This window comes from Mugil cephalus, chromosome 6 (genome assembly GCF_022458985.1).
Source record: "Mugil cephalus isolate CIBA_MC_2020 chromosome 6, CIBA_Mcephalus_1.1, whole genome shotgun sequence".
NCBI classification, from domain to species: domain Eukaryota; kingdom Metazoa; phylum Chordata; class Actinopteri; order Mugiliformes; family Mugilidae; genus Mugil; species Mugil cephalus.
This window is the reverse complement of record NC_061775.1, coordinates 22902108-22917170: the sequence shown is the minus strand read 5'-3', so window position 1 is coordinate 22917170 and position 15063 is coordinate 22902108. Positions and strand designations below refer to the sequence as shown.

Genomic DNA, 15063 nt, shown 5'->3' with positions numbered 1-15063 from the left:
GCTATCAATTTGTTTCCGATCTCAATTGTTCAATGTATGAAATTTCATTTTTTTACTGAGGCGCTCCAGCCCCCCAGTAAAAAAAAATAATAAAATAAAATTTAAAAAAAAATCTATTTATATGATCTAATCTGATTTGATGGACTTTGTGTTGAAATTGGTTCGGTTCCTTTATTATTATTATTATTATTTTATTTTTTTTTTCCCCACGCCTCGTTTCCCTCTCGGATCATTTAGTTATTTAAGGCTTTTTGTAACTCGTGCCTGTCACAGTAATTTGCCTTAAAGTGCTTTGGAGAAAAAAAAAAAATCCTTTCTATGTGTACTTTGTAATGTTTTGTAAGGCTGTTTTAGATTTTTTGGCGGAGGATTATTTTTTATTGAACTAGGTTCTTCTTACAAGTATACTGAACCCTTATTTTTGTGTATTTTTAAACCTGTTCTTGACTACACTTTAACTAGCCTAAGGACAGATGACGGTCTGTAATAAACTGCATAGTTCAGCTGTATTTTGTACTTGGTCACAATGTGTAATAAATTGTTGTAAACCAAAAAAGCACATGAGCACATTTATTTTTATCAAATATCAACATCACAAAACCTCTAAGTGGAACAAACGTCAGATTTACAAACTTATTATTATTATTATTCTTCTTTTAAGGTTCGGTAGAAGGATGATCTGGAGACGCATTATTTACACAATTTAAAAAGTCCTAGTTTCCATGGCAACTTAATTCGCACACTCCTTTTTTTTCTTGTCCGTCCTCCTTCGTTCGTCTCTGTGAGAAGTTTTGACATCTAGCTTCGTCTGCAGTCTCTTGATACAAAGGCACACAGAACACGATGTGAGCGGAGAGAGGGAGAAAAAGAAAAGAGGCTCCTCCTGGAAACGACTGAATGAACAACACACGACTCGCATTAGAGGGAGAGAAGAAGAAGGAGAAGAAGAAGAAAAGGCTTGGTCAGAATAAGTGCACATTGTCCTACGAGGCAGAGGTCTAAAGGGAGGCCTCCTTTTTTTTTTTTTAATTTCTTTTTCCTTTTTTAAAGTCTCTCTCCTGGTGTTTCTGTCTCTCGACTCAGAAAAAAAGTGCAAAGTTCTCCACGAAAGGTCGATTCCACGAATCCGAAAACGATCCACACACACAGATCACAAGGAGCAGCCGGCCATGTACTTCCCTGTCAGAGACGAGAAGAGGGAAGAAAATAAAACATTCAGGCCGTCAAAACAATTCCTTTTGTGACTAATATTGTGTAGATTCATCGGGCTAATGGAGCATGTTTGTAATTAGTTTTTTTAAACCTGTTGGGACCAGATTTCACCCGTTAGTGGTTTTAATGTTGTGGCTGATCGGCGTAGACGTGTCCAATAAGTATGCAGCTAAAATCAGACTTTAAATATTTTAACACATAAACATATTTGTTCAAGTGTAAAAACTACTTGTTTAATCAATGATAAGCTCATAATTTACTTTACTATGCACATGTGAGAATGTGTGAGAGGAAACGATATTTATAAATGTCTGAGTTTCTAGTGAAGATTATCTGCAGCCCTTTAGTTTATGATAAGAATGAAGAATCTGTATTTTTATCTAGAAAAGAGGAAACGTTTCTATCACTAGATGCGTTTCTATTACAGTTTATGGTAAAACAAAAGTGATATTTTTGAAATTTCGCTAAAGTATTTCATGTTGCTCTTTGTACATGTTTCCATTAAAAGGTGTTTTTTTGCGAATGAGCTGTAACTCTTGTAAAGTCTCGTGATTATCTCATAATCTCACGGGACTTCACTGTGAGGAAGATGGACGTCAGTTTTTAGCAAAAAGCACTTTGTGTTGCATCTTTTATGTATGAAAAGTTCTATATAAATTGCGAAAAATAAAAAGTGTTTCCATTGCACTTTTGCGATAAACTGTTACACCACGACTAAGGGCGGAAAAAAACATCGATATGACAATAAATCACGATATTTTTTGTCCTGATACAATATCGATTTTAAAAGTAGAAGATCATTTGGCTTAATATTGTTTTTTGACTCAAGTTATTATTATTGTCATCTGATCTACAAATATACAACGTGTATTTTAAGCTGCATTTAAAATTTAAAATGTCTCAGTGACCTATGTAAAATATTTCAATATATCGCAATAATGTATCGTATCGCAACTCAAGTATCGCGATGCGTATCGTGAAGTTCTTGCCAGCCCTAATTTTTAGATATTTAATAGGTTCAGATCCAACCCACGAGTTAAATATCCTTTAATTATGATGAAATTAAATTAAAAAACGTAGGCTGATGTTTGCTGTTGTGCCGTCACCTGTGGCGAATCTCTTCTTGACCAGCGACATGCGGTAGCGGCTTCCCACCAGCTCCACGTCCATCCCCGACAGCGACGCCCCGGAGCCCACGAACTGGACGGCCAGGCTGGGTGGGGGGCCGCGGGGGACCTCCAGGCACTGCCAGCTGGCACATAGAGTCCCCGAGCCTGGGACAACACACACACATAAATAAATAAATAAATAAATAAATAAATACATGCTGACACATACAAGTCTGTCAGATTCAAGAGAAACTTTATTGCAAACCCGTCCACAGACACAGTGAATCTAAGCTTCTGTTCTAATCAATTACAGACGGTATTTTATGTAAAGCTGCTTCTTCTTCTAACCCTTTCAGTCATGAAAAAAACAAAATGTAGTAAAACAACAACGTAAAGGGGCAGGACGGAGTCATCCTGACTTTCCAGAGCTTCAGTTTCCTGCCTTTATTCTCCCCGTCCGTCACTGAAAAAGCTCTGAATAGCTTCTTCTTCCTCAGAGCGCCAAGAAAAATAATAATCCTGTGCATCATCCTGAATTAGAGCCAGAAATCTCTCACCGTTTCTTAACGAGGTCACATGCTAATGATGCTAATGATGCTAATGATGATTCACCTCGGCTGTTTAAAATTTCTCCATTTATCCAGACGTGACGTAGAGGAGGAGGAGGCGGTGAAGCTTCATCGGCTTTAATGAAATGAAACTAATCGGTTGATTAACGGAGAGAAAACGGGGCAAAGACGCTCGGTCTGTTTCCAGCCTCCTACTCCTACTCCTCCTCCAAAAAGGATTTAAAAGAAGAAGAAGAAGAAGAAGTAGAAGAAGAAGAAGGAAACTGGGCTCTGACCTTTGCTGTGGTTGGTCGGGGACAGATTGGGGAGTTTCCAGAGCAGCCGACGCTCTTCAGCGTTCCTGTGGAGGAGAACGTCTCTCAGTTATTCTTCAAATTTCACATTTATTTATTAAAAATCTAAATATATTCACTTGACAATTTCGAAAATAACACACACACACATATATATATATATAAAAAACAGGCACAATTGAGCAGCTCAAACCTAAATAAATATAATACATAAAGATAATGAATGAACTGAGACTTGAGGTCTTTGGAGCATAAATAATGATCAGCCATAACAATAAAACCACCTGGTGGTCTGGAGCCGCCTCCCACTCATCCACCTGTCCTGTGGTTTACAGTCGCCCACTCCCACTGACACTTTTATGCCCCTGTGCTCGTCCACATCCATAAAACAGTAACTGTGTGTAACATTTAATGTTTTCAGTCATGTAATGTGCATCACGTTTATCTCGTACTACTTGTTTGTTTGTTTGTTTCATTATTGCTACAAGGAGCAGAATTAAACAGATTTTTATGAAAATTTAGCTAATTTTCTGCCTTATATTTGCCTCCTACATAAAAATGAATCTGTACCAAACGTAACTACAAATAAATCCTGCTCCACTGTGAAAGGAACCTGTTAAATAAAGTCCTGCCAAACCTTTTAGAAAGAATTGAAAACTCATTTAATCTGTTAAATTAGTGCAGAAAACTCAATTTAGCTTGAGTTTCATTGAGGGCAAATACCAGTATTTTTTTTTTCATTATGATATGAATTTTTAATATATAATGACACACTGCTGTATTTAATTTTTGATTTGATTTGAGACACTGTTTCAGACCGGACCATTTTAAATGTAGCGCCTCTCAACACACATAGTGCGACTGTTGGTCCGAAAAATAAATTAATATGTTTAATTGTCCCTGTTTCTTCATTTCATCTTGATAACATTTAATTACTGTAAATGTCCCCAGATTTCCACATTTATTTGTTATGTACCATTAATTTCTCCAAGGAGCAGGACGTGTAGTCCCAACGTCCTCAAATGGGTACGTGCTAATTAGCAACGCTAACACTTTTTACTACCGATGGAATTTGTTAAATTTGCATTTAATCAAACTGGAGAAGTTAATAAACATTAGATTTTACTGAAATGTTTCTACACCGACAGATGTACTGACCCTTTGCTACCACTAGATGGCAGATAAAGACGTCCACTTATGAGGACAACGGGTTTAAGTGAAGGAGAATAAGAAGCTCCCACAAAAACCTAAAGCCTATTGTCCCCATATGAGGACGCAGGGTCTCGGGAGGTTAAAGTCATTCACCAGGATCATTTGTTGTACAGCTTTTTACTTTAATATTTATATTAGGATTTAAATTTCTAAATCTGAAGTTAAATTAGATCAGATTGATTTTAGACTCTCTCTGCTCCTTCACAGCAAACACATGGTTTATTTATGGCTCTCAGGTCACACCCCTCATTACCCCTCCCTCCTCCTCCTCCTCCTCACCAGGAGGCGGGGGGCTGACACTGCAGGTCGGTGGCGCTGTGGTCCAGCGGCAGCAGCACCTGAACGGCGGTGAGCTGGGTGGAGGGGGCGGTGGCGGGGCAGCAGTGGTAGTCCAGGGACACCCGGGTCACGGTGCCGCTCCGCTGGCACTCGGCCGAGAGGAGGAGGGGCGCCCGACCCGGATCCTGGGACGACACCTGAGGATGGATAAGCAGGGTTTTTAAAAAAGCTGCTGCTGCTGCTGCTGCTGCTGCTCCCATGTTCGTCCCCCCCGAGGAGGATGTTCAAAACGTCTGACCTGATACTTGAGCAGGCCGATGTTGTAGTAGGAAGCCTGCGGGTTGAGCTCGGCCTCCCGCTGCAGGTAGAGCTGCAGCGCCTGCATGTTGAACCAGAAGTCTCGGGTGTCCGGGTCGCTCTGAGACGGATCGCTGCAGAGACGGAAGCTCGTTGACGACGAGGAAAGTGGACGGATTTAAACAAAAGCGGAAAGAGGACGCTCACCTGTAGAGCAGCTTCTGGTTGGGGAGGAAGTGGTCGATCCTGGAGATGTTGACGAGCCTGAAGCTGAGCACGGGGACGTTGGGGTTGGCGGTGAAAATGCGCGTGATGCCGGCCGGGAAGGACATGGTCAGGTCGCCTGTGATCTTCACTAGACACCTGGAGAAAGAAGAAGGCGAATTTAAATCATGTTCCACTATAAAGCATAGTCGTAAAATAACATATAAGCGTTTATGTGGAGATGGAGCCTCACGCTGACCGGTGGTGTTGTCCACCTTTGAAGTAGGCGTTGATATATTCGGTAATGGCCGCCGCCACCGGCCAGGCCTCCTGCGTGCTGAGGGAAATGGGACTAGGACCTCGGGACAGATGCACTGTGGAGAACGAACATGGATCAGGTCGTCTTTAAAGGAGCAGTTCAACATTTTTGGAAAGACAAAAAGACGATACAACAGACGAGTCGACAGGAAATGACTCCTCAGACAAATAACGAGTTTCTGAGGTAGCATGTAACTTCAAAATACAAACTATGCAATGAATGCACATGTTAAAAAACACATATTTGACTACAAATTACATTTTCTCTGTAATAAATTAAAGCCCCTTTTATTTCTCTTCTTAAAATTGCAACTGAAAGTTTATTTTATCTCAACAAAACAAAATAAATGGACATTTCAAACAAATTCCACACGACAATAACTAAATAAATATTCAAATAAAGTAAATTTCTTGCTGTAAGGAAGCTGTGAAATTATATCATTAATTAATGATTTAAGGAAGATTTATTTTTTATTTTTTTTACTTTACCTTTTCGCGTATGTAAATTAAATTACAAATCGTTAGAATATTTATTTTGCTCATTATTTGCTACAACTGTGTTTGCTTATTTAAATCTTGATATATTTTGCTATTATTTTTTGATGATCCTTTCCTTTTTAACATAAACTTCCTTAATAATAAACTTCATTCCTTCATTCAAAGACTGGAAACATAAAATATAGAATGGAAGTCAATGGAAAAGTTTTCTGTTTTTGGGATAAAATAAGACTTTTATCTTCTTATCCTCTCGTCTCCTGATTTATGTTTATTATTAATGATGATATAAAGCTGCTGCTGCACCTTAATACTCAGTGAATAATTTATTACTGTGCCATAAACCTCCTTCCCAAGGATGTTAGACTCACAAAATGACATTGATTATATGGAAAGTATCCCATCACCTTGAATGTCTGACTTTTTCACCATAAAAAAAACTCAAAGTTAAAACTGATTTCTGCAAATTAAAAGTCAATATATAATATAAAATAAGTTACACGCGGCTAAAACGATATAAAACCTAAATAGAAAAACTTTAAAGCTGTTAAAGAACATTATTTAGCTAGTTTACTTGTTTTTCTTTGAGTCTTACACGGCCTCTGTTGATGGTCCTGGTGCTGGTAGGGCAGCGGTGAGGCCTGTCCCACCCTGGCAGGACTGGCCGCTCGGTTCTGACCCCCCCACTCGCCGTCTCTGGCCTGAGGCGCCCACTCGCTGGGGCTGGAGGAAGAGGAGGAGGTGAGCGAAGGGCTGGGCTCCGGCAGCGGCGATGAGCAAAGAGACCGGGACTGAAACACAAAACAAGGATTAAAAACGATTGATTTAGGGATTAGTTTTACAGCTTCAGGGCCTCACGGGCTAATTAGCATTAATTAAAAAACCAAGGCAGCTTCTTAGTCATTAAATCTATATTTTATTTGTCTCTAATATAATTAAAACCTATGGAATTGAGAAGAAAACATGGGAAAATGTATAATTCCATAAATATTTCACTGACTATTATCATGACTATGAATTTATCCAGTTAGCTGAGTGGTTCAGTTTCAGACGTGACCGGGACTCACCCTCTCACAGCCGCTGAGTCGACCTGACGACCTCTTGGTCCGGGTCGCTCTGGGAGGAGCAGCTGCCGCCGCCTCAGCTGTGTCCTGCCTGAAGTTATGTTTGGATCCTTGGGAAGAAACAGACACAGACAGAGTCGGTCCAAGCTGATCTGAAAACACTGAAACACTGAAACACGGGGGAATAAGACACAGACGGAAGCTGAAAACACAGTTATTCACTTAATCCCTTTCAAGTATTAGTTCAACACAACCTATGAGTTTATATGACATGATGAGGGAAGGAGATGTCTTTCCTGTCTCAGCATATATATTACATATTTTATTATTATTATTAAACTTTTACAATGAACTGCACTTAATTTTGTCGTTCATGTTACAGTGAAGTTATTCTATTCTATTGATGGTGTGTGAGGAAAAACTGTCTATTGAATTGTGTATTTTGTTGCACAGAAACAAATTTCTATTATTTCGTTAACCCTGCTACAGTCAGTCAGTCAGTCAGTCAGATTAAATAACAGGAACAAGTTCTTCCAAGATGATCACACGGTTTAATTATCACCTCTCTGACGATGTTTCCACATAAAACTGAACAACATGAACTCTGTGAAGCTAAGATTTAGATTTATTTCCACTCGTGTACCTAATGAATTGGTAGGTGAGGGTAATTGGGCAACGAACGTACCAACAAAAGTACCATCAAATTTGCATTTTTAATATTATTTATAAGCCACAGTCCTAAACGAATCATCTACCCACCTACTCAGTGGTCGTAGCTCATAGTTTTTATCCGTTCACACCTGAATGTTCGGCTTAAATCTCATATATTCATTCGTATTATTATCCTCTCTTACTGATGGGACCCCCCCATCAGTGAGGACACTTTGGGACTGAGACACTTTAAATTGGACTGTATCTTATTTTCTGTAATTCTTACTCTATTTTTAAGATTATTTTATTCTATTTGACTCTTATTCTTATGTCTGTGTCTGGTTTATATTTGTTCTTTGTTGAATCTTGAATTGAATCACTCACGCCAGCACATGGACTCTTTGTCCCCCCTCCCCCCGGGACCCCAAACCAGACCGAGGGACAAGACTGTTAGAGCTCTGGTGGAGCTGTGTGAATCGCACAAACTCATGCTGTTCTGCACAAACTCATGCTGTTCATGCTATCTTGTCCTTTTTATTCATCTTTTATTCTTTATCTATATTTACTACCTATATACTATAGTACATAACATCATTTCATTCCATCTCATGCTTCTGTAGGTTTGCGAATGATAAATAAAAATCCTTGAATTGTATAATTACTAAGCATTTTCTATAATTAATACTTTGAATGCATCCATCATGTCTAGTTTCCATCGTGGTTTAAGCAGCAGCATAAATGCCTAATCAGGATGAATCAATGAATTGATCTGCTTCTTTTCTGTCTCTACCTGTTTCTTACTCTAGTTATTTCAGGCTCTGACGCATCTTGAAACTATCTGGAGAAGTTATTGAAGCTAAATAAATAAATAAAATCTAACTGTGTCTGTCTCTCGCAGAAAAAAAGAATAAAGTAGTCACAACACTACTGTGTGTGTGGTGCTACACCTAATAATGATAATGATAATAATAATAATAATAATAATGACAATAATAATGACAACAATAATGATAATACTAATAATAATAATAATAATAATAAATACGACCAAAGCTGCAGCTATAATCAGTCTGTTCTCTTTCTAAATGCAGCTCTTTGTCTTCAGGGGAAAAGCAAAACTATATTGTTGAGGTGACACAAAAGCGACCGACCTTTTAGGAACAATCGCCAAACTTAATGAATGAGCCGGTAATGAAAAGTGAACCAGGCCGATGGGAAGATTCGGTTTTTGTGTTGAATAATTAAAAAGTCGACGCTGTCAGAGGTTTGCTTTTATTAGAAAGTCAGAGCTCTGATCCTGGGAATGAATTATTTCTGCAGAGCAGAGGAGGGAACTTCTTTTTCTACGTGTTGTGTAAAAATAGGCGACTCTGCGCTTTAGTTCTGGGTCGTTCGCTTTAGTTCAGCAGTTCCTTTCGTCCTCTGATTTATGTTTATTGGAGTTTATAAGGAACGATGAAGCTGCACCTTCCTTTTATAAACTCCCTGATGAAGAACTTATTGTTCTAAATCTATGCCCGAGTTTTATGTGAGATTTAAAGAAGGATAAATGATCCGTACCCTTGTTGTGAGAGCTGACGGTGCAGGTTATTTGGGTGAGATCCAGACAGTCCTGATCTTTGTCCGTGGAGAAGCACAGATCCTCCTGGGGCCCTGAATGCCTCGTGAGAGGAGGGGCGTTCCTGCGCGGCTCACTTTCTGACGGCCGGTGTTTCCTCCTCTCTGCACCTCCTCCTTCTCCTTTTCCTCCTCCTCCTCCTCCTCCATCCTGTGTCTTGGAGCCGACTCCTTCGCTGAACGGGTTGTGGACAGAGTTCCAGTGCATCAGCTCCTTCTTGGGCTGAGCTGATGGTAAAGAGCTCGTATTAGCATCGAGTCCGATTCTGATGTTGTTGGCAGAGCCACCGCCACCGCCGCCGCCGCCGCCGCCGCCGCCGCCACCACCGCCGGCACAGCTGCTGCTGCTGCTGCTGCTGCTGCTGTGCGGAGCGATTATTCCCGCTGCAGCCAGCGTGGACTGATGCGTGGGGCTGCCGATCATCGTGATCGCAAACGGGTCGTCGGACGTCACGGGGGGCGGGAGGCTGCGGTCCCGTTTCCTGTCTCTGTCTTTGCGATTGGAGGAGGGCGAGGAGGAGGAGGAGGAGGAAGGAGTCGGGAGGGTTTTGGCGTCGGCGAGGGGGACGGCGAACGGGTCCCCCCGCACCTCGACCGCCCGGGCCTCCTGGGGGACGCGGGGCGGGGGCCGCGCCCAGGCGTCCGACAGGTTCAGCGTCTCCTGGGCGACGCTCCTCTCGAAGGCGGCGAGGAACGGGTCCTCGGGGGGGATGTGTTTGCAGTTCCACACGGACGACTCCACCTCCGGCGGCGGCAGCGACTGGGAGAACGCGGGGAAGCGCACCAGCGAGGGGTCCGCGTCGGGGGGGACGCGCGAGGGGCGCGACGGGGCCACGGACCAGACGCCGGCGGCGGCGGCGGGGTCGTCCTGCAGGTGGGGGCCGCGTCCGGGGGAGGGGTCGCGGAAGGCGGAGAGGAAAGGGTCGACGGGTCGCCCCAGTTTCTGCGGCTGTTCTTTGCTCTGGGACACGGGGGGCCAAGCCGCCCAGCCCACGGGCTCGGGGGACGGCCCCAGGGGCTGATGGGAAGGCGAGTCCAAGCCGGAGTCCTCCACGTTCTCAGGAGAAGAGGAGTCGGACGAGAAGGCAGTGTCTGTTTGAAACGTACAAATAAATGAATGAAATTCGACTGTGGAAACGACTCAACAACTACAGAAATATGCAGTTTAAGTTTCCCTTGATGCATAAACGTCTCTTACAGTCAGAAGCACCGAACGCGCTCTGCTCTCTGAGCTGATCTCGGCTGTCGAAGCTCTTGGACTTGAAGGCCAGCTCCAGCGGAGGCCCGAACAGACTGTCTGAGCCCGACGCCGTCGAACTCAACCTGACGGAGGAGAGAGGTAATTAGGGAGAGCGGAGGAGTGACGGTGAGGGAAGAGAAGAGGTGATGATGGGGAGAGAGAGGAGGAAGCTCAGGAGTGTGTGAAAAATAACGGGGAGAACGTTTCTTTATGGAGGGACGTAATGTTACATGGAGGTAGTGTTGTTTTCCTGCGGTTATTTACACTTTTACACACGCTACCAGTCAAAAGTCCTGGTTAAAAGTAATATCCTGTGCAGCCACGAGCTTAAACCTGATGAATGGCCTGAAACCAGACGCCCACTGTTTTCTTTATGAGGCTAGATATTTATTTTCCTCCATAAAAAGTGTTGGTGCCTTAGTCTGTTTTCTAAAATTATGTATGTATAGTTACGTTTGTGCATGTATATGTGTGTATATGTATGTATATATATATATGTTATAATTATATAGTGTTATATCATATATAAATATTACTATTTTATAACTTAGCATAGTGTATATTGAGGAGAAGGGGTTTAATAAGCTTTGATTTCTTCCTACTCATTTCGAACATAAAAAAGTTTTGATGTTTTTTACTTTGAAGTGTTGTCTTATGATTATTGTCCTTTGTTTGTTTGCTTTTTTCTTTTATTCTGTGTTCAAATTAACTTTCATTCATTCATTCATTCAAGAAGAAGGAAAATACTGTAGCTCTTTCTTTCTGAGGTGAAGAGGAAACAAAGAGGGAAAGAAACAAGGTGACAAAGGTAAATCTAGAATACGGCCAAAAGTAAAAATGAAGGTCGGTCTGTGAAGAAAAGTGAACATGGACCTATTCACACCTGGAGACCCCGTGATTTGTAAAGAAAATATTACTTTTTCTTGTCACTTAAGAATCACGAAGGATGTGCTATAACTCAAAGCTCGGACAGATGTTAGAGCCCAAAGTCAAGACGTCTCTGAACTATTCGCCCGTTCAGACGGAAGAAATAATTAAATCAATGATTGATGTGCTCATCTGTAAAGGTGGAGCTGATTTAAATCCTGAAAGGTCATTGGTGATATCTTCCCCTGGATAAACGGTATCAAAAACATATTTTTTTTATCATCCATTATGGAAAGTAGCAGAGCCACAACAATGGAACGTGAATTTGAATTGAATTCACCACAGGAAAAAGAAAGACGTAGGGGGCGCACTGCAAAAAGGGAATTTCTAGAAAGCAAAAAACCCTTGTATCACAGAAATCCATCTTATATTTTGCTCAGAGACCAGAAATCAGTGCTTATTTTAAGAAAAGCTTAACCCATTGGCAGATTTTTTTTCTTAAAACAAGATGATTTGATTGAATATAAGAATATTTTACTTATTTCTACACTCCAACACATGACGTCCTCGGGTAAAACTAATCCCGTGCGAATAGATCTCGTGTCCTTCTGGTTTCGCATCGGGGACAGATATGAAGACGTGTGAAGGAGACGAGAGGCAGAGGCAGCTCACCTGCTGTGATCGGGGCTGGAGGTGGACCTGCGTAGGCCGTCCTGCTCCCCATCTGTGAAGACACAACACACACAGACACACACAATGAGAAACAGCGACTCGCTGCAGAGGATGTTCCCTACTCAGGTCTAATCAGCAGCACGTCGTCCTTCGTCAGAGCGGCAGCCGAGAGATAAGACGGTGGAAGAGAAAGAGAGGTGGGAGAGGGGGGGGGAAACCCATCAGCCATTACCTTCTCTGTGATAAATACCAGCAATTAGTCTGGTCCCTCTGAGCTCCAGACGCCGCCCGCTGTCGCCGCAGAGTAACCGGTTCTAATCAGCGGCCGATCGTTAATCCACCCGCCTCTGGTTTTAAAGAGGGGCCGACTCCCTCCCTCCCTCCCTCCCTCCCTCCCTCCCTGCTGCTGCTGCAGGAGGGAAGCAGGCTCGTAGCCTCACGCTCCAGACTATAACCCGCTGACATCCAGCAAACCTGTTTGGTGATAAAACACGAGCCGGAGCACGAGCAGAGGGCCCCGGGAGTGACTAATGGAGCGGGGGCTGCTCGCAGGAAGGTCGGCCAATGAAGAGATCTGCTGTTTAGAGGGGAAACAGACGGGACTGAAGAGGTCGGGGACGCGGCGCGGAGCTATAAATAATTTACCGATGCTAAAAAAATGTGTCGGTGAGAATCTTTTAAAATTACAAACAACGCTGGGTTGGTTAATATTCATTGCTGCTGTAGTATTGATGAGGAAAAAATGCAGAATTAATGCCGTAGCTGGCAAATCAGTTTCACTATCTGCTCCTAATAATTACTTCTCTGTGCAATGCACTATTTGTTGCATTATGACCTAAAAGACATTTGCAAAAATCTGGAGACAGAAAACTTGTAACTTTCAATTTAAAAATGATTATTTATTAAATTTCCGTTGGTTGATTTATTGATTATTCCAGACACTGGATGAGACTCACCTCTGTGGGAGGCAGCTTCACCTTCTTCTAATCGGACTCCTGCGGCGCTCGAGTTTCCTGCAGAGATGCAGCGGATGGTTTTAAGTCATAAGAGCAAAGATGAACGAAACGCACACGAGAAACAGTCAAAACTGGTACGACTGAACTGAACTTACTGGAGAGATGTCGCTTCCCTTGCACCTACGAGGGAGGAAGAAAGGGTTCATTACACTGGATTCATTCATAAAATATTTAATATGTGTATTATTGATCTCATTGAAGTACATTAAAAGCAGCAGCAGCAGGTTTTCTAACCTGACCGACTGTTTTAATCATTACTGTAGCTTCTAGTAAATAAATGGTGCGGTTGCAGTATTTTTTAGAGGCTGCAGTGCTCAGACTAGGAAATAAGGTGAAGAGCTTGGACTAGAAAGGGGCCAGCCTGAACTTCCTTTTCCTCCTCGTTTTGTGCGACTCTGGATTTGCTCTTTTAAGGATCAATTATGCTCCAGCAAAGATTGTCTGGGTCAAACTAAATGTCTGATGGACGGAAGAGGAACAGCAACATAGTCATACACTTAATTTAGGTGCTGTTAGTTTGATTTTGTTCCCAGAAAACTGTCTCTATCCAACTACAAGCAGAGGTCATTTTTTCTCTAGACTTTATATTCTAATACTTGAATCTGACCAGATACATATATATATATATATATATGGGGATTTCTCATGAGGAATCAGAGAATGAAAATAAATGGTTTTCAGTAGCCTAATTAAGTATTTTCTGTGTGTGTGACTGCCTCAAAATAATCATTTCACTCATTACTTTCGTCTTTTCATTAGATGTGGTGAAAACTTTGTCGCGTGCCGCTTAGTTTCTGCAGAACAAACACCACAACCACCTGCTGGCGGCCTCCTCTTTTGGGGGGCAGGGTGAGCGCCCCCACGGTGGCTTTCAGCTCCTTCTCCGTGGCGACCGAGTTGCTGCGGCTGCTGCTGACCACCGGTCTGATCTGGATGTGGAACTTCTTGGGCTCCTCGTCGTCGAAGTCTGAGTCACTAGAGTAGAAGTTGTTCTCCTTCTCGTCAGAGCAGCGTACGCGCAAAAAAAAACGGGTCAAGGAGAACGAGCTCTGACTGCAGACGGGGGATGAGACGAGATGAAAGGAAGGTGAATGCACTGGTGTTGTTTTGTCCTCTGAGGACTCTGAAGGCTCAAGTTTCGAGAGAACTTTCTCATTTCATTTGAAATGTCAGCAGGACTCAAACTGTCACGCTAGAAAAACAAAAAGCAGAGGCAGAAGCTTTTGCAGAGTTTCCTGCAGGTAAATGCTGCAGAGCTGTTAAAAAGTCAGAATCGCTACTTCCTGCCGCACCTTCACCCACAATCACCCTTCCTCTCCTCCTCCTGCTGCTGCACATGCTTCAGTCACGTGCACCTCAATGGGTCCAGGACAAAAGCAGGAAGGAGTTTTTTTATCTGTGATCTGTCAAGTCCGATAACAGAAGTCAAGAACTAGATTAGAGATTGATATCCGACGCTGGCACGCGCTTAACGAGCAGGATGCGTTTACTCTAGATCCTTATTATCGCGTAGCTCAGCAGCTAATGAGGCAAAGAACGCAGATCGCTCAGCTGAGAAATTGGCTAAACTTTGCCTCTCACCTCCGACCTAGTGATCACGCTCCGTTTAAAGCTTCTCCGTGTCAGTCAGAGGGGTCTTTGCATCGCGTGTTCAGCGATCTGATGTGGTTTAATGCGCCGCAAACGGGGTCTGACGCACGATTTGGTCAAATTTGTAACATGAATCTGAAATGTGTGGGGATTCAGGGTGAAGGGATGGAATGACTACGAAGGCACCAGCTGTTTTTCTCACACTGCTTCATCTTCATTCGCCAGATGTTGTGTTTCATATGTTAGAAAAAAAAATTAAATTAAAAAAATCAACAATCTGCTCATTTTCAAACTGGCAGAAAATTAACCAGATCCTGATTGATCAAAAATACATTTTGCTGCACATTTTCTGATCTCG

At 42.5% G+C, this 15063-nt stretch overlaps 1 protein-coding gene across 3 annotated transcripts in view; it reads right to left on the bottom strand.

Moving 5' to 3' along the window:
• Positions 1 to 553: 553 nt before the first annotated feature.
• Positions 554 to 15063, bottom strand: part of fcho1 (FCH and mu domain containing endocytic adaptor 1) — a 65566-nt gene continuing 51056 nt past the window's right edge. The window contains exons 13-27 of one of the 3 annotated variants that reach the window (XM_047586497.1): positions 13934 to 14127; positions 13211 to 13235; positions 13056 to 13112; positions 12100 to 12151; positions 10519 to 10643; positions 9264 to 10412; positions 7056 to 7162; positions 6563 to 6779; positions 5435 to 5549; positions 5179 to 5334; positions 4973 to 5105; positions 4675 to 4871; positions 3166 to 3230; positions 2319 to 2486; positions 554 to 1179 (exon numbers count right to left, since the gene is read on the bottom strand). In XM_047586497.1, coding sequence (XP_047442453.1) covers positions 1151 to 1179; positions 2319 to 2486; positions 3166 to 3230; positions 4675 to 4871; positions 4973 to 5105; positions 5179 to 5334; positions 5435 to 5549; positions 6563 to 6779; positions 7056 to 7162; positions 9264 to 10412; positions 10519 to 10643; positions 12100 to 12151; positions 13056 to 13112; positions 13211 to 13235; positions 13934 to 14127 — 2789 coding nt within the window. In that variant the 3' untranslated portion in view covers positions 554 to 1150. The remainder of the gene's footprint in view (positions 1180 to 2318; positions 2487 to 3165; positions 3231 to 4674; positions 4872 to 4972; positions 5106 to 5178; positions 5335 to 5434; positions 5550 to 6562; positions 6780 to 7055; positions 7163 to 9263; positions 10413 to 10518; positions 10644 to 12099; positions 12152 to 13055; positions 13113 to 13210; positions 13236 to 13933; positions 14128 to 15063) is intronic. The other 2 variants (XM_047586498.1, XM_047586499.1) reach the window with 2 other exon arrangements.